The 22476-nt window shown below is 42.3% G+C and overlaps 2 protein-coding genes across 2 annotated transcripts; both read left to right on the top strand.

The window, feature by feature from the left end:
• The first annotated feature begins 4 nt into the window (after positions 1 to 4).
• On the top strand, positions 5 to 10238 carry adcy3b (adenylate cyclase 3b). The gene is made up of 20 exons (XM_031866069.1): positions 5 to 1242; positions 1989 to 2138; positions 3181 to 3317; positions 3421 to 3532; positions 4074 to 4201; positions 4589 to 4747; positions 4832 to 4991; positions 5474 to 5581; positions 5785 to 5861; positions 5958 to 6119; positions 6297 to 6384; positions 6684 to 6800; positions 7552 to 7823; positions 7989 to 8070; positions 8268 to 8426; positions 8829 to 8975; positions 9079 to 9195; positions 9334 to 9460; positions 9543 to 9667; positions 9813 to 10238. The coding sequence occupies exons 1-20, from the start codon at positions 562 to 564 to the stop codon at positions 9990 to 9992; spliced, it is 3288 nt and encodes a 1095-aa protein (XP_031721929.1). The 5' UTR covers positions 5 to 561; the 3' UTR covers positions 9993 to 10238.
• A 1444-nt stretch (positions 10239 to 11682) lies between these two features.
• Positions 11683 to 22470, top strand: LOC116393693 (WD repeat-containing protein 26). Its single transcript, XM_031866230.1, has 14 exons — positions 11683 to 12426; positions 14516 to 14615; positions 15618 to 15674; positions 17124 to 17260; positions 17943 to 18040; positions 18163 to 18319; positions 18624 to 18762; positions 18954 to 19094; positions 19428 to 19547; positions 20102 to 20247; positions 20370 to 20448; positions 20569 to 20698; positions 21147 to 21341; positions 21551 to 22470. Exons 1-14 carry the CDS (start codon positions 12110 to 12112, stop codon positions 21574 to 21576), a joined length of 1842 nt encoding a protein of 613 aa, XP_031722090.1. The 5' UTR covers positions 11683 to 12109; the 3' UTR covers positions 21577 to 22470.
• The last annotated feature ends 6 nt before the right edge of the window (positions 22471 to 22476 follow it).

Below are 22476 nucleotides of genomic sequence, written 5' to 3'. Positions count from 1 at the left end.
CTGTTCTGCAGATCTTAACATGATTAAGAAAAACATGGATTTATACGTGAAAGTAAGATGCCCCTCCTATATGAACTCATATTATCCTCTCTGAAGAGATGATATGCTGCATTCAAATGGATATCCACCTGTGGCTCAGGGTTTTGTTGGTCTACCAAGGCAGCACACAGGACCGCAGTGCAAGAAAGAAGAAGTTTTTCCACTGAAACAATCTGGGGACAGAGCAGCAGCTCAAAGACTGTGAGAAGCTGTAATCTGATATAGTTTTAAGGACGTTAATGACACCATAGATTTATGTAACATGGTAATAATTTCAAAAGGTAAGCATGTTTTTGGTGGATATACCCTATGGTGAAACTAGTCATTGATAACAACCTGGGATTTAATTATTTTTGCAAAAAAAAAAATACAAGTAAGTAAACAATGTAATTATCTCCAAAAGTTGCACAGAGATGGGATTAGTCACAACTTTTTCATGGATTTTGGCATTTTGCGCACTTCAGGACTAATGCACAACAGTATTACTTCATGAACCAAGAGGACTGCCTTTTTTAAATCAACATGTCTGTGAACCGGTTCCATACAACAGACACGGAGCAGTCTGCAGAGTACTCAGTGGAGTATTCAGTGCAGATACCCAACGATCCGGGTCACGGAGCGGGTCGGTCGCGTGAGGTGACCGTGCTCCAGTCGAGCTGCTGCAGCTGCCTGCCGCGCGCGGTGCGCCTTACTTTTGCGCCAGAATCGCTGGAGATAATTTACCAGAACTACTTTCGCCGACAGAGACAAGAGAACCTGCTCGTGCTGGCGGTGTTCGCTGCTCTCTTCAACAGCTTCATCATCATCATGTGCGCGGTGGTGTACACTCCGGACAAACTGGCGATGGTGGTGGTCGCCGCAGTGGGGCTGGCTGCGGACGTTGTGCTCTACGGGCTGTGCAGGCTGCAGAAGCTGCCCGCGTCGCCAGTCTTACGCGGCGGGGTGCCGTACGTCCTGTGGCTGATGGTCACCGTCCACGTGTTGTGTTACCTGGGTCTGAACTACGAGCGTTTCCCCCAAGCCAGTGACGCGGTGGGCTGGCATGCCTTTTTCAATTTCTGCAGCTTTCTGACGCTCCCACTTAACCTGGTGCCGCTGCTGCTGCTCACAGCCATCTCCTGCGGGATACACACCCTGGTGCTGGGGGTGACCGTGTCTCAAAGGTTTGAGGATAACCTGCAGGGTCCCATGCTGGTGAGACAGGTGAATATGGCCCTCGGTAAAGTTGATAAATGGCAGAGCACCTGAGGATGAAAGAGGCCCAGGGTGTCACACAGGTGTGGAAAGCAATAGGGAAGAGTTGGTGTGTGCCTGCATTGATGTGTCCACACTTTATTTTGGAGCAGTGGTCACAAGACAAAGCTGTTGGGAATGCACTGTTTTAGAGAAATGCAGGTGATAAAGAAGGTGAATATATATGTTAGCTTTGTGTCACACCACAAAAGAAAGGATTCCATAACACTTTGCCTGTAAAAAATGCTGCCCTTTGAAAATGGAATTTGTGTCTCCATCATTATAAATTAATTCATTTTAAATTAATTTGGTAATAATACATAAAAATGCAGCATGTGATCCATGATGCCCCAAAAGTGAAATGTAAATAGGAGACCAAACATTTTGATGAAACTATTTTGATCGAGAATTCACACTTTAATGGATGTATCTTGAAAGGAAGGGCATCAGAACTGTTCTCTCTGGAACAATGTCCCTTCTTTTAAAGAGTTTTCTAAATAGGTTCTGAGTCTTAGTCTGTCTGATTAATCTAGAAGCTATGATGCCCAATTTAAAAGACAATGTGCCAAATCCAACAGTTGAAGAGTCTGTTTCCACTGGCTCCACATGTCGACTCATGCACAGAGAATTACAGACAATGGTTACAAAGTGAGAGTATGAGGAAACTAACAACCACCCATGTATACGAAACACGCGTCCTCTGACCCTCTCTTCAGCTCATTGCCAACGTGATGCTGAACCTGTGCGCAGCCACGGTGGGTGTGATGTCATACTACATGGCGGACAGGAAGTACAGGACAGCTTTTTTGGAGGCCCGTCAGTCACTAGGGGTCAAACTCACGCTGGAGGAGCAGAGCACCCAGCAGGTAAGTGGGGCGCACACACACACACAATCACAGGTATATTTTGCTTAATGAGATAATACATTTCCTTATTTGGGGCAAACATACACATTTTGCACGAACACACCTGTGGAACATCCTGTGCTGCCTAATTACTGTGTGCTTTGCACAGCTCGGGGCTAATAGGTTGATTAGAGAGACTTGTTTTCACCAACGGAGCCACCGTCAGGGACACAATACAGCAATATACGTAGCTTGAGCTCTGTGACAACAGAACCTGGAACAAAATTGTGGGAAGACATGATTTGATATTTTTAGAGCATGTTTATTGTATTTGATGATTAGTTTCCCTTCTCATTAACCTATCTATCTGCTTTAGTCTTGTTTTTTCTATTTCATTCCTTTTACAGCTACCTTTATAGTGAAAATGTTGATTATGGCCAAATTCTATGTAAGTTAATTGTCTTAATTGACTAGTATGTAGGCTATCATTTGTTTCTGTCACATATTAGGGATGGAAGGTTTGCACTCCAATGAAATTTTGAATAAATTGACAACAACACTGCTGCTTCACAGCCATTTTACACTATTATGTATTTCCTCTCATACCACAAAGGTGCCAGTGTTTTAAATTTGAAGGTAATCCATAACTTTAATCTATTAAACTTTAAGATAATGTAACCTATACTGTCTCCAACCTTTATTTTAATTAATTTCGTTATTTTATTGGATTTCCTCTCACTGTCTTTTCACTGTGGAAAAAGCAGACCTGTGAGAGTTGTTTATAGACAGGGGTGGAAAAGATGGGGAATAATGGTGAATATGTAGATGAGGGTAGAAAGAAAAGGAGAGTAGATATAATTCCCAAATTGCCTTTACATTGGGGGGCTTGGTAGAAGACATGAAGGCCCAGCCAACCAGTTGACAGGATCCTTTGAGAGTCCCTTTACTGCCTCAGTCATGCTATGCAGACACACACACACATATACAAATGGGACAAATTTATTCTTTCTGTCAGCACTGAACATGACAAAACTCAACGTGCTTCAACTATGTCTCCATGTAGGAGGAACTATTACTGTCCATACTGCCCAAACATATCGCTGATGAGATGCTGCAGGGCATGAAGACCCAGGCCGATCAGAATGAGGTCCAGCAGCAGCAGTTCAACACCATGTACATGTACCGCCATGAAAACGTCAGGTCGGGATCACAAAATCAGCTTTTTTTGATGATTTCATTGTTGCGGGACGGTTTTTTACGGCTTGTTAAATGTTACATTGCAACCTCTTCACCTCTGTTCCAGTATCTTGTTTGCTGACATAGTGGGCTTCACCCAGCTGTCCTCAACCTGCAGCGCCCAGGAGCTCGTAAAGCTGCTTAATGAACTGTTCGCCCGCTTCGATACACTGGCAGAAGTGAGTGACTGTTTTTCTGTGTCTCCGTTGTAGTTCACTGTATTCTTGTACTCTCCATGTCACTGGTGGACCTGGAGATACTAGGATGCTCCTATTGTAGATAAAACATGATGAAGTGCCCTCTAGGATGCCCTTCCAGTGGAGAAAACGGTGGGAAGTGCCCTTTAGTTTGCTCTTCCAGTGGAGAAAACTGGATGTAGTGTCCTCAAGGATGCCCTTCCAGTGGAGAAAATGTAATGAAATGCCTACTACGGTACTTTTTGCATGCTAGTGCGCAGCTGGTGCCCTTTTTAAATGTTTCAGCCATTCCTCTCAGACAGCCCGAGTCCATCACTGCTCCATGTGCTTGTTTTTCTTCCTTGATTTGATCAAGACAATAAATTGTTGGGTATAGTGTTGGTAGGAGTGCTGGTAACGTTTTATAACTTTGATGTATAGCTGATATGTCATTTTCCATGGTTTTACATTTATAATTTCGTTTTCTAGATTTATTTTGCGACACTTGATTTGAATATGCACAACTTCTCTTGCTCTCTTGCAGGAACATCACCAACTGAGGATTAAGATCCTCGGAGACTGTTACTATTGTATCTGTGGTCTTCCTGACTTCAGGGATGACCACGCTGCCTGCTCCATAATGATGGGCCTAGCGATGGTAGACGCCATCTCGTGAGTAGTGATTTTATTTTCACAAAGAAATACATAAATATGACAAAAGACACAAAACAAAGACATAAGCTTACTGTAGGTAAAGGGAAGGGATAGCGATGATGTAGAGGTGGTATCATGGTTTGTTTATTTGTGTATCTTGTGTATGAGACAAAAGGGAATCCTAAAAGAAATATATAAAAAGTTATACAAGTTTACACAAGAAAAAAGTATAAAGGAAAGGAAGAAGTGAAGAGTTAGGAGGACGGTCGTGGATATTTCTGCAGTCAACGATTTAAAGATAGAAGAGAAAAAAAGTCAGTGTCAATATTTGAATATGGATTCAGCCAAGGAGACATGAACGAATGAAGATACAACAGAGATCCTCCGCTTTCCCTCTTGCTCCAGGTACGTGCGAGAGAAGACCAAAACTGAAGTGGACATGCGTGTGGGCGTTCACACGGGCACCGTGCTGGGAGGAGTGCTCGGGCAGAAGAGGTGGCAGTTTGACGTTTGGTCCACAGATGTTACTGTAGCCAATAAGATGGAATCTGGGGGGATTCCTGGGTGAGAACGCCTTATTTCACTGTCAGGGTGAGCAATCAAATTCTCTCATGCACTTTATTTCAAGAAGGTTTGTGTGCTACACAGGAGGGTGCATATTTCCCAGACCACCAAGGAGAGTCTGCACGGAGAATTTGAACTGGAGCTGGGGGATGGAGGAGAGAGGTGCGAGTACCTGCTGGAGAAAGGCATCGACACTTACTTAGTTCTAGTGCCTAAACAGGTGGCGAATGGGCTCAGTGGAAATGTGAGTTACTACTTTCTTTTCAGGGAAATTAAGGTTTTATTGATCAAAAGCATTCTTTCAGATCATTAGTTTTTTAACTCACAAACTTAGCCGTTGCTTGAATCAAAAGTATACAACACTACATTAAATATAATGCATTTCCTGCTTATAATTTTTCTGATTTTCAAAGGTCACGGTGACTTCACGTCTGTACCATTCTTGTGATATCTCAGGAACACACTGAGCAAATTTATTCAAATTTGGCACAAAGTTCCACCTTTACTCAACGATGAACTGCTTAGAATTTGGTGGTTACTGTGACCTCACAATATACATTGTTGGCCATAACTCAATAATTCATATGCTAATTATGACAATTTTGATGGACAGACAAGGATGTAAACGGCAACTTGACTGGTTTGCGGAGGCCTTCAACTGCAAGGTGGTGATTCTAGTTATTTTAATCTTATTAATAGATGTTTTCCCTGCTTCTCCACCCTCAGAAACCAGGCACGTTGTCCAACAGAAATTCATACCAGTTAATCAACACTACAGCAACCAATGGGAATGCAGCCTCACCCCAATCCACGCCCACTGAGTCTAAACAGGAGGTGAATTTGAATAAATGTCTTTATTTAAATGTCAACTATAAAATCAGGTCTTTGTATCAGTATATTCATATAAGTATATTGATACCCATACATAAAAACATGCACATATTTAGCCAGTCCATTAAATGCACAGACATTATTTGAAAATGAAGAGCTTGTTAATCCTTCCTATCCAATCTCTCTTTTCATGTTGACAACATCAGAGGAATAAGATGGTCGAGGAACGAGTGATCAACAGACGTTTGCAGCAGGAACTGCTGGAAAGAGAAAGTCAGCAAATGTAAGAAAATCAGACAAATAAAAAATAAAGATAACAAAAGCAGAGAATGATGATTACAAAAGTTAGACGGATAATTTCTCTCTATGTTCCTCACAGAATGAAGGATCACCAGATCAACCCTCTGTCGTTGCGTTTTGTGGATGCGAAGTTGGAGGAGCACTACTCCTCAGAGAAGGAGAAGCGAAGCGGAGCGGCCTTCTGCTGCTGCATCATAGTGCTCTTCTTCATTACAGCGATGGAGGTGTTCATAGACCCACTGTGAGTTCACATTACTTTGTCTTACAACATCTATTACAATTACATACAAATTACATATAATAATACACACACATTTGAATGCTCCTTAGACATCTGTGAATTCATATATGAACCAATAGTGCTTTAGAAATGCTGGAAAAGTTGGAAATTGCCTGAAGATGTGTGTTCTTGTTCCAGGTTGGCTGTGAACTATGTGACTCTTGCAATAGGAGAGGTGTTGTTGCTTATCCTCACAGTGTGCTCCCTGGCTGCCATCTTTCCCAGGGTGAGGAAAGGGAATTAGCATCCATGGTTGTGGCGATGCGAAACAGAATTCATATAATTGTATTTATTTGTTTATTTCTATGTCTTTGATCAGCGCTTTCCAATCTTTTTTTGGCTCAAGAACAACATTTTCAACCTCTTCCTATGCAGATGTTAACAATCAAAAAGGGGCACACTAACACATAGAAATCGTAATTTTTTATTTCCAATGAGTCGTATCTCTAAACATTCTGCTCAAAGGCATAAACAGATTTGTAAAATTAAATTTGTGACATGAGACTGATGGTTTGTTTGTCACAGATGTTCTCCAAGAGGATGGTCTCTTTCTCGGTGTGGATCGATCGCACGCGGTGGGCCAGAAACACGTGGGCCATGGCGGCCATATTTGTTCTTACCATGGCTGTGATCGCTGACATGGTACGAATGTTATAACTCTCATACATTGCGGGCATGAATGTGTGTGTGTGTGTGTGTGTGTGTGTTAGGGGTTGGCATTATGACCAGTTTTTCTCACACTGTATTGTAGTTTTATAACACAAAAGCAAAATACATTTTAATATTATGAAATACGTTGTTTGGCTAATCCAGGGCATTAAAGTACATCATCATATTAATGCAAAAAAACAATATATATCGTCATATCACCCAACCCTAGAGTGTGTGCGTCTTTCCATTCATGTGTTCCCACTTTGTCCTCATCAAACCATCCCCGCCTTTTATGTGTCTGACTACATGTTCCCAGTGGGGTCCATTAGCTGTCTGTCTCGCTGCCTGCTGGCTCATTTGTCACGGCCCCACTGGGAGCAGCCTGGTACACACACCGCTGCCTTCAAGGTCTGACAGGAATAGAGGACGCTAAAGTGAACATTAATTTTTCTGTCTGAGCTGCCATGTGGAGGTGACAGGCACAGTGGGACAAAAATGTTAGAAAAAAAAAAGTAGTTCTACTGTCCCTATTGTTGCCATTGTAACAGCGTTATTGTGAATATGGAGTTTATACAGTATATTTAATGTAAAAAAAAAAACAACCGTATACACTAAATGTGCCAGCGTTAAACACATTTTAAATTTGACTTGTTTCAACACATCATGTCCTAGATATTAATACTGGGCTATATAACAGGTGTTAAGTAAAAATGACTCATGCCCTTCGTCTCTGATGTTGCAGCTGAGCTGTGTTCCACCGTCCCTTCGAGTCTCCAACAGCACCTCCGGCCCCGTGCTGGAGTCACTCGGTGACCGAGGCTGTGCAGAGAATCCAAAGTACTACAGCTTCATGGCTGTGATGTCACTCATTGCCACCGCCATGTTGGTGCAGGTCAGCCACCTGATCAAACTGGGCCTCATGGTGCTGGTCGTCACTGCAACTGGAGCTGTCAATATCTACAGCTGGCGGGACATATATGACCTGTATGACTATATACAGTTTGCCTCATACAGGTGAGAAATGGGTAAAGTAGATCAATGAATGGTGTGTTTTTATATCATTTTATTGAAAATACTTAGTAAATAAGCCAGTAAAGAACAATTATACTATATTTAGTTATTTTGTTGTTTATAAAATACAGTTGTAAGTCCAGTACACATTATTCTGCTTGTTTCTAGAACATCCATAGTGCCATCCAAGTACCTCATGACCGTGATGATCATTGTCATGATGATTGCCTTCTACCTCTTTGCCCGCCATGTGAGTCACAGTCTCCTATACTCCCATACTGTATCACACTTTGCTGACCCGCAGCGTTTCTTCTCCAGCCTTTAAAGTCAGCACCTACAGAGGAAAGCTTCCTGTAACAGGGCAAAGCAATCATCAAAGAACTTCCTCACGTAATCTAAATATTATACGACTTTCACTCCCTCTGTGGTGTGTGTGTGTGTGTGTAGTTGGAGCATCAGTCCAGGAAGCTGTTCCTGTGGAAGATAGGTGTGCACGACCAGAAGGAGAGGGTGTTTGAGATGAGACGCTGGAACGAAGCGCTGGTCACCAACATGCTGCCGGAGCACGTGGCCAAACACTTCCTGGGCACTAAAAAGAGAGATGAGGTACATATGAACATGTACCAAGTTACAGTATGATTAAGGGAAGTTGGTTTTTCGGGTGGCAGTGGAGAAAAAGAAAGGAAATGTGAAAGAGAGAGTGAGAAATGTCAAGGAGGAGGAGGAGGAAGGTCATGATACTGTTTAAAAGTCATTCCAGCTTACACCTTCATCAGGGGACACATAGATAACTGGTCTAAAGCAACTCAATATAATATTGTTTATTAAAATATTAAATGAATCACTGTGTGTGAGGCCTGTACCTCATCACAATGCAATATATTGCATATCAGGGACATCTTGTGGTGTATTTCAAAATTACACATCAAAGCTTTCCTCTGGCCTAAATAATAAATATAGCAATATTAAATCACAGCAAGCTAACCTCATGTCATTTGTCATTTGTAGGACCTGTACAGCCAGTCTTACAGTGAAATAGGTGTGATGTTTGCTTCCATCCCCAACTTTTCTGATTTCTACACTGAAGAGAGCATCAACAACGGAGGCCTCGAGTGTCTCAGGATTCTCAATGAGATTATCTCCGACTTTGACAGCGTGAGTCCCAGCTGCGTTTGTACAGCTTGTAGTCGACATATTGAGACCCAGCTCCCAGGTATTAAATACCTAACTACTAACTGATGCGCTCTTCTTCCACCAGTTACTAGACAGGGATGAGTTCCGCTTCATCACTAAGATCAAGACAATAGGCAGCACCTACATGGCCGCATCCGGACTCACCCCAGAGAGCAACACAAACGGATACAGCAACCGCAAGGTGTGACACTTAAACGGCTTAAATCTTATAAATATACCTCGTGGCAGGTATAACAATCTGTTTCACTATTTTATCTAAACTGGTCCTGCATGTGGTGATGATGATAGTAACTGTGAAAACTGTGCTGTTGCTCCACAGCCAGAGGACCAGTCAATGATCGAGCGCTGGCAGCACCTTGCTGACCTGGCAGACTTTGCCTTGGCCATGAAAGTCACCCTGAACAACCTCAACAAACAGTCCTTCAACAACTTCATGCTCAAAATCGGTTAGTGTGTGTGGCTGCGCATGTCTCTAAGCACATTTGCAAGCGTGTACATGTACCATGTTTCCTTGTTGATCCCCTTCAGGTCTGAATAAGGGGGGAGTTTTGGCTGGAGTGATTGGAGCTCGTAAACCTCACTATGATATCTGGGGCAACACAGTCAATGTGGCCAGCAGAATGGAGTCCACCGGAGTGATGGGAAACATCCAGGTAGCACAGACACAAAAGCACACATACAGCATGCTTGAATGTTTCCTGTTATTACTCTTTTTTTAATTATGTCATGCTCATTTTCAACTTCAAATTTCAGTTTTTGTCCATCTCCTTTAAATGTTATGTCCTGCTCTGCCCTCAGGTGGTGGAGGACTGCTACGATATCTTGAAGGAGTATGGCTTCCGCTTCATCCGGAGAGGGCCCATATTTGTCAAAGGGAAAGGGGAGCTGCTAACCTTCTTCATGAAAGGAAAAGACAAACCCAGTAGCAATGCTGGTCCAGTGACCACTGCCCTTCCACACCAAGTCGGTGAACTTTGAATATTCTCACCTGGTGAAAAGCCGTTAATTAAAAGATAAGCCTGGGCATAATGTCCAATTTTCTCTCATATACACAGGTTACTTACATATATCTTTTTCATAAGCTCTGTAGCAATGTAAAGCATATGGAAGTAGACCAACACAACAAAACAATACTATTATAAGCATTACAACTGTGAAATACCATTTCACCCACAAAGAAATTTATTAAGATAAACTGATTCTGTATAGTTGTACATAATTCAGAAATACAGTTTATGATTTCACAGAGCTCCTGAAATGAGAATAACAAGCTTGGGACAGACATATAAAGTACTTTCCTTTGTTTAATCTATTTTGTTTTGTTTTTTTAGCTCAGGTTTTGTTGTTCTTTTTTTAAACTCAAGTTTTGTTCAATATTGTAGCTTAATCACACTGTATTTTTATTGTGTTAATAAAACATGTTTGCACTATGTTTTTGAGATTACTATGCAGGATCTTGCTGTCTTGAGAATTATCCTAATAAAAACTACCAGTGGGGATCAATCGTATATTGCTAATTATTTACCGACATAAAAATTCAAACAAAGAGAAAATTCTAAGTTATCTCTCAAGTGATGATTTCAGTGTCACCTATTATATATGCAGTTGAATTTTGTTTTGTAGTAAAAATAAGAAATAGTCTTTGCCAAATGTTACATGCTAAATGTTAGCACGTTGGTATTGTAATGTTACTACTATATTACCATACTAAAGGTATGCACTGTTATAAGACAAAGGCAGGTCAACAGTGCCGGAACGGTGATCTAATCATAAATACAATGGATGTCCCTGGCCAGTTGTTTCTTGATTATTCAGTCATTCTTTGATTAATTCCTTCATTTACACATACTGTATGACGGCAAAAAGACCTTGATCAGACTTTGTCAGTTAGTTATCCTGGACAAGTTAGAAATGGGCCTGGGTTGATCAGTTACAGGCACACACTTCTAAATGTCCACAAGAGCATGGCACCACTACAAAGTCAATCTGCCAGATTGTGCAGGCTGGCTCACTAGAATGGCTTACTTTGACACTTAATGGAGCAGAGTCAACAATAGTGTTATTTGTTACACCTGTGCTTTTCCTGCTAAGTCAAGTTGAAATGTCTGCTGACAAAAAATGTTATTTATGTTGGTGTTTCTTTCTATATGAATATTAACCAAATGAAAATAATCATAAAATGATTTGAACAACAATAATGATGATGATGATGATGACAACGGTTATGCGTTTTTATGGTTTTTCAGAAGTGGCTGAAACAAATATATTAAAGTGGTGTATGCCAATGTTGCAGAGTTTGAAGGTGTTCAAAGTGATATCCGATGATATGACCTTTATTGTCCCCAAGGGGAAATGCTACAGTTATATATTTAAATATGGTCATGACAAGCTGTTGCTGCTTTTATTATATTTTGGGCAACATGATTTATTGAGTTATGAGTGGTTAAATTAAAAATGTAAAAACTGCACACCTGTGGAAATTCAATATGCGGTTAAGACGTTATTCCAATTTTAAATTCCGGGTATATTAAATGAAATTGTATTAGTATAAAGTATATTAAATAATTTGAATGTGATTTGTTATTGTTTTATAATTATAATGCTAACTCGGTTCTCATGCACCACCCATGGATTATAATTCTACCCGGAAGCTTGGTAGTGTAGGAATTTCCGGTTACGTCAGGACTCCATTAGAACTGCAGCTGATTTGAGAGAAACAACAACAAAAACGGGCTAACTGACAGCGCTCTCATAGTGACAGTCCGTTCTTAGCCAGACAACGAGGCCTCAAATCTGGAAGCTGCACCTTAATTTCCCACCCGGAGCTCCGCCGGCTTCTAACCACGGCCGCTCTCGGTGAGGAAACTCTGGCCTCCGCTTCCTCCTCCTCCGACTCGGACACCGGCGGAGCGTCGCCGCCCCCGCGGAAGAAGCACCGAGCCTCGGCGGCGGAGGGAGCAGGAGAGCCCGGGGCTTCAGCAGTTATAACAGGCCTATCCGGAATTGTCTTAGGACTTGCTACTCACTCTCCTCACTCTCAAGCCACCTCTGCCATCCACTTTAACCGAAGTGTTGTCAATAACCTCAGCAGCAGCATGCAGGCAAACGGGGCAGGACAGGGACAAGAATCTTCAGAGCTATCCTGCCTTAACAGCGCACAAAACGGGGAGTCTTCCTCGGCCGGAGGAAGCCACTCCAACGGGCTCCTCTCCAGCACGGACAACGGCAATAGTGTCGGTACCAGTAACGGGTCTTCGACCGGGCCCGTTTCGGGGACTTCGGCTTCCTCCACGGCTTCGGCTTCGGCTTCGGGCTCGGAGGTCGGCTCTCTGAAAAAGAAGAAACGACTATCGCAGGCGGAGGAAGATGTCATACGATTAATAGGGCAACATCTCCACGGACTAGGGCTGAAGTAAGTTTATTGAAAGTCAGGGGAAGAAAACTAACGTACAATAAAACACATAACATTTGCGTTGAACGTGTGAAGTGTAATCTAACATTACTGGTGTTTCCCGTGAAACTGCCAAACAGCAGATGGCAAAAAAGCGCTATTAGTGCGCTTAACAGACACAAACATGGGGGGATGGGGCAGTTAGCCTGTGAGCTCGGCAGTTGGTAGAAAGAAGGGGTCCATCTTGCACAATAACAGTTAGCTTCATAGCTAACAGCACTAGCCTGCGCTGATGTGTTATGTACTGACATTAAAACAACACAAACATAAATTTAACATTTGGCTGTTTTAACAAATCCATCTTAAGTTAAAGTATGTTTCATACGCCAGTCATGCCACGATGCGTTAACTAACGTTATATATATTTCGCACTGAATAAAAGCCATTACATAATCTATTACTAACGTTTATCCAGAGATCCGCTTATTTTATTTTTTTATGGTTTGTAAAGCATACAATGAATGTCATGCGAATGTTTAAACTTGAATTAGCGTCTTAGCTATAAGTACACAAGCAGGATTATCGAGTTTGCAGTGTAATGCTATATATTTTGCGTGTCAATCCTTTTGCAAAAATGTGCGGAGGAAATGTTAGTGGATTGCCAATGTCGGTTTTCGCCCCGATGGTTGATGGTTTTTTTTAATCATGTTCTTTGCTGTATATATTTTTTTTTTTTTTACAAGACCGTGTGCATGTAACATTAATATGTGTGCCACACTGTACCAACCAGCATGGTTCTGAAAACCGTCCTGGTTATTTTAGTATTGCACGTCCTGAGCTGTCATTTTCTCAACTTGTTTATGCATCACCATTTTACACAGCTTGTCTCATAAACACGATCACTTCTTTCCTAGATTAATGTCTTTTATATTTTTGACGCTGTCACTGTGTCAGAGCAATGTGTCAACATGCATCGTGCCCTACTTATTTAAAGACAGCAATCGATACCGTGGGCGACATTTGGATCCTGGATTGAACAGAATCGGTTGGTTTTATGGCGGCTGAAGAATGCGCTTTCTAGCAGCTGTTTTTTAGGTGGAAGCTCTGTGTTGAGAATCTAATTATAGCATTGTGGGGTTTTCGAGAAATGTATCTTAAACGTTCGCACTCAAAGTGGCTGTGGTAGCCACCGTTTGTGTATCTGCAGATCTATGGCATCCAGTTGAGAAAGTGTAGCTGCCATTACAGGGCATTATAAAAGACAGCTTAACATGGCTATGTTTATAAGGAGGGTGGGCCTGGAGGGAGGGGGGGGGGGGGGAGATACATGACATTGCCTGGTATGAAACAGAGCCCCTACATTTCAGCTGGGGAAATGCAAGAGAAATCAGTGTTGCAGCCAGCTGGATGAGAGGCTCAACACAGCTGCTGCGCCACTCCATTGATACCTGAGAATGATGTCATCATGCTGAAGGTGTCAGCCACCCCCCATCCCCAACCCACTTTCATTATCTCTCTTACACACACACACACATCTCAGCAGACTTGTGCTTGGACAGATGGTTATGGTTCATGGTTGAAAGGTTGACAGGCTGAGAGGATGATGTCAACTGCAGTGGAAGCTCTGTTCATGTTAATAAACCTCCCACTGTCCACAAATCCTGCTCTGGTAACACGACTGCTCGGACTCGCATTGGCCATGAACGTGCCTTAATTTTATTGTCAGCAAATGATGTTATTATTGTCCCGGTGCTAAAATGATTGTTGCATATCTCACATTTACCTATTTGCTATCCTTGTAAACATAGCCCAGATGCCATATAGGTGATGAGATAATCAAGAAAAGTTTATTAATCTGCCTAGAAATACCACTTTATATAATCACGATGAGCTAACTTTTTAACATCATACGAATGAGCTACGCTTGGCTTTGAAATGCAGTCTTTGCACTTTATTCTTAAGTTAAATATGATTTTTTTTTTTTTTTTTTTTAAATGCAGTTTAAAGCTATTTTCTCCTTTTTCTTTTATTCAACTTGTCTAGTGTCTATATTCCAGCCTAACTTTCTCTGCCTTTCTTCCCCCCCCCCCCTCTCTCTGTGTCTCTGCAGTCAGACAGTGGACCTGCTGATGCAGGAATCAGGCTGCAGACTAGAACACTCCTCAGCTACCAGGTTCCGCAACCATGTCATGGAGGGAGAGTGGGACAAGGTTGGTCTTGAGATACATTAAATACACACCTTGATAGACAGGGAATTGGTGATTAAGAGTGTCCTTATTCTACTGTAAGATGGAGAGCTTGTTTGCTAAGTCCAGAAACCCGCATCCAAATATCTCTGCAGATTGTCTCATATGTCTTATTGACAAAAGCAAATATTATTCCTGTTTCCTAACCCTAACCCTGGGAAAGCATAAGCAAAGTTCTTATAGTGATCTGCATTGGGCCACAGTTGCACAAGCTCATAGTATTATTTGTTATGTGTTGTATGCATTTTATACACATTTCTGATGAGTACCAGTGAAACTGTTTTCTTGACTAACAGATCTTACTGTTAACATGCTATTCGACTTTGGAACTGGCAATTATGGAGCACATAGCTTTGTTGAAGTGCTTTAACCCTCAAGCACAGAATTCATGCGTTTCATGTCAAGGATTAATGACGGAACAGAAAAATCAAGACATGTTTGTGTAATTGGCTTTTAAATCAACTCTCTCAGCTGTATTAACCTGTTCTGCAGCAGAATAACTTTCATTTCAACATTTAAGAGCGGAGGCTTCTAAAATAGAAAAGCACACATCTCATTAAAAATGGCACTGTGAATCTTCTGGAATAATGACCCTATGTCAGAACTGCAGGGTGGAATATTAACACCAGCACTGAGCCAAAGGGAATACATTTTTGGATGTGGCATGTAGGGTTGTGCTCTCCACAAACCAACCGTGAACCAACAACTGTTTTGATTCCCAAAGTCTAGTTTTTCTTCTGGCAAAATGGTGCAAGAGGCCGTTATGTTTTGAGAGACATAAAGATGTTTTGTTGTCATCAGACTCATTCTTATATCCTCAATTGACTCATCTTAAACAAGAAAGAAGAATGTGACCATAAGATCTGTATTACTGCTCGTGTGATTAGTTTTGTCTCCTGTCCATGCATGGAAACTGCTGAGCTGACCATTTCTCTCTCTTGTCTCTCCCCTTTTGTTTTGATCCAGGCTGAGAATGATCTCAATGAGCTGAGAGCACTGATGCATTCTCCCAATGCCATTGTGGTAAGCTCCCCTTGAACTGCACTGAATGACAGCCGGTCAGTTAGAAGGCACAACTGGAGGTTCTAGAATGGTACAGTTAGAATGCGGGGCAGCAGCTTCTGGTTGGGGAACACTGAAAAGCTAAATAAAATGTTCTGGGTGACACAGCAGGATGGAAACCACATTAGAGTCATGGAATGAGTGCATCATTCTGTTATTTTAAGCTAAATTAGGTTAGACTTTTATTTATTGATTTGATTTGTCTTATATGTTCCATGCAACTACAGCCGTACTGTTTGGCTGATCTTGGGGTGTTGCGGATATATTGTATAAATCAGATGCATATGAAGCAATCACAGTACAGAAATGACCAAATATGTTTTAAATGGTTCAAGCTTTTGCCATTATATACATTGTGCACTAGTGATTAGTGAGTTTTACTTTTAATTTTAATATATATTTTTTAGTACATAATATATCATTGTCACAATTCAAATAAAACTAAATAAGGAATACTTGAAAATGTACTCAACTATCAGCCAATATACTGGAATTTTAAAAAGCTCAATGTCAGCGTTACAAATTATTTTAATTTAGATGTTAATACAAGTGTATAACCCGAGCTATGTCCCAGTTCTACATCACATATTCATTCTAACAGTATGTACTGCATCCAAGCTGAAAAGTGATAACATTTTAAGATTTGTTTGATAGTGTACAGTATTAGAAATGGGGCTAATTGGCCCCAGCTAGCATGCTAATTAGCAGACAAGATGAGCTTCAAAAGTGGCCCCATGTGTCTCAGAGCCTGCTGCTCTGTCAGAAGTCTGTCTAACTGCAATCCCCAGTTGGGTTATTGAGAGAATGACTACAGCTGTTGATTTTCAACTGCAAGTGCATTGTGGGTAGCCATTTTAGGTCTGGAGCAGTAGCAGGTTCGTGTTGTCATTGTCAACATGACTTTCACTGCAGTTCTTGTCGGCAGATCAGTCGGAGAGAGTTGGGAGGTATCTGTGTGCTCGAGCACTCTTTTATTTGTAGACCTTTGTGGGCGGATGTTTTCTCGTATATTTATGTGTAGTAGATTTAACTGTTGTTAGGGCTACAGCTCATTCTGCATACTTGAGATGAGACAGAGACTCTTGATAAGTCTTAATGCTGACCAGCAGTGACTGGTAAACACATGCCAGTGGTCTTCAGTATGAAGGAAGTAGGCTATTGGCATTACCACATGTCTACCATATCTAACATCTATAAATGTGTTCTGATACAGCTTTAACCCTCGAAACATGAATCTTTTCATGTCCTTCTATAGTCATGCAGACCAGCTGTTGGACCAGTGGTTGAAATCGTTTCTTATCAATAGCAACAGGAAACCTGGCGCAGTATTATCAGCTTGTTTGTCATTCTTTTCTTCATTTTTTTTAATATAAAGTCTCTTCTCTGTACTTGTGTCCCTCTTCTACGTAGCGTATGAAGTTCCTGTTGCTGCAGCAGAAGTACCTAGAATATCTGGAGGATGGCAAAGTCCTGGAGGCTCTGCAGGTGCTCCGGGGAGAGCTGACGCCGCTCAAGTACAACACAGATCGCATCCACGTACTCAGCGGGTACGGTTACAAGTTTGATACTGCATCTGTGTCACTGCAGTCCACCAGTTCACCCTGTCTACACACATACGAGCTTAGATAGCTTTGTAATTATAAAGCGACCACCTCTGGGTCAACTATAGAGCCAGGGTTTTAATGGAGGCTGGTTAGTACATCTCTTAAGTAACAGCAATGTTTTTAGGATAGAATGCCTGTTTTCGGTAGAGATGTGTATTTATCTTTAGTGAGGGGAAGCATGACTATTGACAATAATCATGTGGCCTTTAAAAAATAGTTTGACTGTTAACTCCTGATTCTGTTTTTGTCTTTCACCGCCTGTTCAAATCAATGGTTTGGATCAATATTCCTCCATCATCTCTAGTTTGTAAATAATTTGGTTGTCCAATATCCATATACTATAAATTGTTCCACTGACATTCCTGTGATCCATCATCTACACTGCCGACAAGCCTGTTTGTCTTCACAAATCTGTCGTTGCATTTCTGTCAGCTCGTTCCTCAAAAAATAACTGCAAACAACGCACTGTTTCCTCATTCAGGCAGCATTATTCCTAACACACTAATCACTGTGTTGTCAGTATTGTGTGCTCCTGCTCTGGCTGGTAACCTGTCAACATGTAACTTTATTTTGCTGTATTTCTTACTGTGTATGTTTTTTTTTTTTTGTGTGTGTCTTCCTACAGGTACCTTATGTGCAGCCATGCTGAGGACCTGAAGGCCAAGGCAGAGTGGGAGGGCAAGGGCACCGCGTCACGCTGCAGACTGCTGGACAAGTTACAGAGTGAGGAAACATGTCTTTACACTAACCCCCTAGAGCTAACACACACACATTTTGCATATCTACAACGCTACTAAAATGGCACTACATTAATAACCCATTTGTCTGCTTCTATCTCTCTGCAGCGTACCTGCCACCTTCTGTGATGCTGCCCCCTCGGCGGATGCAGACCCTCCTGCGGCAAGCAGTGGAGCTGCAGAGGGACCGCTGCCTCTATCACAACACCAAGCTGGACAGTAATCTGGACTCGGTCTCTCTCCTCCTCGATCATGTCTGCAGCAGGTTGGTACTGCACAGCTAGCATGCTACTCAGGCCCCTCAAGGCCTCAATTTTGGATTATCAAACTGCAGCATCTATTCACATGTTGAGGCACTGAAAGCCTTGCTTTGTTTCAGAAGTCTTAACTCGTTTACCCTCTCTTTTATGTCTTTTTATTTTTTATCTTTGTTTTGTTAGGCAGCCTCATTGAGATTTAAATGTCTAGCATCTTACTAATCCAATATGGCTGCACTACTCGTGTTGTTCTATAAGTGTAAACCTTGCAACATGAACATTTTAACCGTTTGGTCTTTTTCCATATCGCAGGAAGCAGTTCCCCTGTTACACTCAACAGATACTGACGGAGCACTGCAACGAGGTGTGGTTCTGCAAATTCTCAAATGACGGCACCAAACTAGCCACCGGCTCCAAAGACACTACAGTCATTATTTGGCAAGTGGACCCGGTGAGTGTTTAAAAAATACCTAAATAAACACACTTTTTTTCCTTTTTTTTTTTTTTTTTTTTTTAAATGAGTCCAAAGCTAAACTGACCCTGCAGGAATGTGGTGGTCAGGGCTTTTACAGTGACAGGGCCCAGCCCTCAGTGTGTGAGAATTAATTTCATCATAATCCTCTTCATCCCATCTTTGTGTAGGAGAGCCACCAGTTGAAGCTGCTGCGGACCCTCGAGGGTCATGCATACGGTGTCTCCTATTTAGCCTGGAGTCCCGATGACACCTACCTGATCGCCTGTGGACCCGATGACTGCTCTGAGCTGTGGCTCTGGAATGTTCAGGTAATAGTTCTACATGTTTCATACCCCACTGTACATAATGTTGGACTTGTGATACCCTTTAAACAAATGTGTTTCCGTGTAAAAACCCCAGTTTTCATGTGAGTTACATTTTTCACAAAAGCATTGATCGGTGATGTCAAATACTTGAGATTGCAGAAAAGAAAAACATGCCTTAACCCTCCCATAGATACTCTGTAGGCTGTGTACTCAATGACCTCTCCTCCCCTGCCATTATATCCACCCCTCCCCCACTTTGACTTAATGTTTTATTCTTGCTGTCTCCCCCCCCCCCTCTATTTTTCATCTGTCTCTGCCAATCCCCTTGATGAACAGACGGGGGAGCTGCGGACCAAAATGTCCCAGTCCCACGAAGACAGTCTGACCAGTGTGGCATGGAACCCTGATGGCAAACGCTTTGTCACCGGAGGACAGAGGGGACAGTTTTATCAGTGTGTAAGTGAATGGGTCATTTTCCCCGAAAAGTATTGTTATAATGTATAAATAAATAAATAAATTTAAAAAAAAAAAATGTATAGAGAGAGCTGTTAAACATGCTGAATTGATGACTTTAAGCAGGTTGCTTCGAGATAATTGGATCTTTGTGTATATTGATTTTCTAGCCAGGAACCCGGCGAACCCATTTCTTTCAGGAAGGGTTTGGGACGGTTGATGTGTTTAGCTAGGCCTGCTGCGCATGACTCTGTATAATTGATGATGCGTGTATGCTAGCAATGAACATTTGAACTTGTCTCACACACATTTTAATGAGCTCCAGAAATGGCTGCAGTAGAAATGCCAAAATGCACAAACCTGTCACATGTTGAGAGGAAGGAATGCAGTTTGACCTTACATGTTCCTCCAACTTCACTTTTTCTAAATAGTCTGGTTGTTGTGCTGTGGTGGCATCTGACCGGTTGTGTTTGTTAAACACAGTCACCATACTATGCCCATGTTTTCATTCCCCTGTCAAGAATAAGAGATGAGGAATCTTTTGTCTGTGTTGTCAGGACCTGGACGGTAACTTGTTGGATTCCTGGGAGGGCGTGAGAGTGCAGTGCCTGTGGTGCCTGGGTGATGGCAGAGCAGTGCTGGCCTCGGACACCCACCAACGTATCCGGGGGTACAACTTCGAGGACCTTACGGACAGAAACATGTATGTACCAGCTCTAATAGTCCCCGTACTGCCCCTACCCAGTCACTGTCCCTCCACATGTGTTTTTTATGTTTGCATTGGTCAATACAGTGCCTGACTGCCTGTTTACATGTCCTTCACAGAGTTCAGGAGGACCACCCCATTATGTCTTTTACTGTTTCAAAGAACGGAAGATTAGCTTTGTTAAATGTAGCAACTCAGGTAAGCCTTTTGACTAACTCCACTGTCATCGATACAAGTTTCTGAAGAACACTTTGTGTTGAGAAACACTATGCCGGACGCTTCAGCAGTCATAGGCTATCCCTCTACTACCTTTTGTAGGGAGTGCACCTGTGGGACCTTCAGGACCGAGTGCTCGTGAGGAAATACCAAGGTGTGACCCAGGGCTTCTACACCATCCACTCCTGCTTTGGAGGACACAACGAAGACTTTATTGCCAGTGGCAGCGAAGGTACAGTCAGGGAACACTGCAAGGCAAAAATATTGACAGGGAAAACGGTATGTCTCTTTGTAATAAACTGAAGTACTTAGAGAGAGAGAGAGAGAATATCTCTCCTTGTTCTGTGGACTTTGGGAGTCAAGGATCTTGCTGTGCTAGTTGTTTAGTATAACAAGCAGAGAGCATTACAAGGCGTCGCTCAGTGTGATGTTATATGATGCTGATCTGAGTAATCTTTGTCTTCCAGCTTGTTACACAGGATCACTGGTGATTAGTGCTGTAGTATTGACTCATACGATCAGACTTCACATACATTTTTTCCTTGGCAGAATATTAGAATTTCCTCTTTCATGTTTTTGCTCTAATCTGTCATTTATCCATGTGTTCTCATATTTCCTCCCGTGTACTGAATATATTTACTTCCACCTGCTTTGTGGCCTCTGTCCTCCCCTCTCCACAGACCACAAAGTGTACATCTGGCACCGGCGTGGCGAACTTCCCATTGCTGAGCTGACGGGCCACACGCGCACCGTTAACTGTGTGAGCTGGAACCCGGCCATCCCGGGACTCATGGCTTCCGCCTCAGATGACGGCACAGTTCGTGTTTGGGGTCCTGCACCCTTTCTCGACACACAAGAGGCGGACGGACTCAACGGTAAGTCTATTTTTCCCCAATAGTGCAAGTAAACATTGTTAGCATAGTCATTTTAACCACCAAAATCATTGTTGCAGCTCGAAACTTGTTCTGTAGAGAGTTAGAGGAGGGCTTTTAGGTAAAATGTCACTGCTGTGTTAAATGTTCTTAAATTAGTTGTCGCCATATTTACCTAATCTATTTTTTTTTTTTTTTTTTTTTCTCCTCAGAAAACTGCAGTAACATGGACAGTTGATGGTCACTCACGGAGCAGATGACATCTCTCTTTAACAACAATCCCAGAATCCCAGAATAAAACGAAATCTAAACGGGCAAATACAAATCCAACACCGACCTGAAGCAAGACAAGAATAACAAAGAAAAAGCCACCAAGACAAAAAGAGAAAACAAAAGTGAGAAAAAATGTCTCCTGACAGGCCTAGAGAACACGGTGGAGTCGATGGCGGACACAAAATTCAGGTCCTCAACCAAAACCTGATCCCGACCAAGGGGAAAACCAGTCAATGCCCAGCTGGCTACCACCGCCACCCACTGGTGAGCTGGAACAGCTGTTCTCCTCCTCCAACTGACCCTTCTCCCCACCCATCTCGCTGCATGGTCATCAGCCATGCCAGGCCCAGGAGAGCCACCTCCACCTCGAGCTTTGGAGCACATCGAGTCCCAGTGATGCCTCCAGACAGACATCGCAGACCAGCCGTCTGCCTGTCTGTCTCTCACATCACCTGTATAACGTCTCCATGGACATGGGTGGGGTGTTGTTGGGGGAGGATGGTGCATAGGGGGGGATATAGCAACTCTTCTGTATGTGTGTTCTCCTCTTCCCCACTGTCTTGCTATATTCTTCGCATTTCATCAGTTGGACAAAGGCTGAAAATCCACCGTGAAAACACTGACCGACCAGCTGACAAAGAACACACAAAAAAAAAAAGGCTATGCTAAATGTTGGAGTTTTTTTATAATAGTCCTAGCGTAATTCTCATTTAAGAGGTGAATCTTAGCTCAAGTAGTGCCCGTGGAAAGCTTTAGCGTGAAGATTCCACTTTGTGTTTCTCGACATTAGGAAAACAAACTTTTAATTCCTTAATTTAACTTCTAACACGGACAGTCCGCTGTATTGTCGCCAGCTGACAGCCCC

Source organism: Anarrhichthys ocellatus, unplaced genomic scaffold (genome assembly GCF_004355925.1).
Source record: "Anarrhichthys ocellatus isolate YVR2014 unplaced genomic scaffold, GSC_Weel_1.0 scaffold34, whole genome shotgun sequence".
Lineage (NCBI taxonomy): Eukaryota > Metazoa > Chordata > Actinopteri > Perciformes > Anarhichadidae > Anarrhichthys > Anarrhichthys ocellatus.
This window is presented reverse-complemented; position numbering and strand designations above follow the sequence as displayed.

What these genes read in the sequence shown, in the direction of transcription:
- LOC116393693 (XM_031866230.1), top strand. Translation starts at nt 12,110, where the DNA reads ATGCAGGCAAACGGGGCAGGACAGGGACAAGAATCTTCAGAGCTATCC. An exon ending in GGGGACAGTTTTATCAGTGT is followed by an intron (nt 19,548 to 20,101) that starts GTAAGTGAATGG and finishes CTGTGTTGTCAG; the next exon opens with GACCTGGACGGTAACTTGTT. An exon ending in AGAGGCGGACGGACTCAACG is followed by an intron (nt 21,342 to 21,550) that starts GTAAGTCTATTT and finishes TTTTCTCCTCAG; the next exon opens with AAAACTGCAGTAACATGGAC.
- adcy3b (XM_031866069.1), top strand. Translation starts at nt 562, where the DNA reads ATGTCTGTGAACCGGTTCCATACAACAGACACGGAGCAGTCTGCAGAG. An exon ending in GCGATGGTAGACGCCATCTC is followed by an intron (nt 4,202 to 4,588) that starts GTGAGTAGTGAT and finishes CTCTTGCTCCAG; the next exon opens with GTACGTGCGAGAGAAGACCA. An exon ending in ATACAGTTTGCCTCATACAG is followed by an intron (nt 7,824 to 7,988) that starts GTGAGAAATGGG and finishes GCTTGTTTCTAG; the next exon opens with AACATCCATAGTGCCATCCA.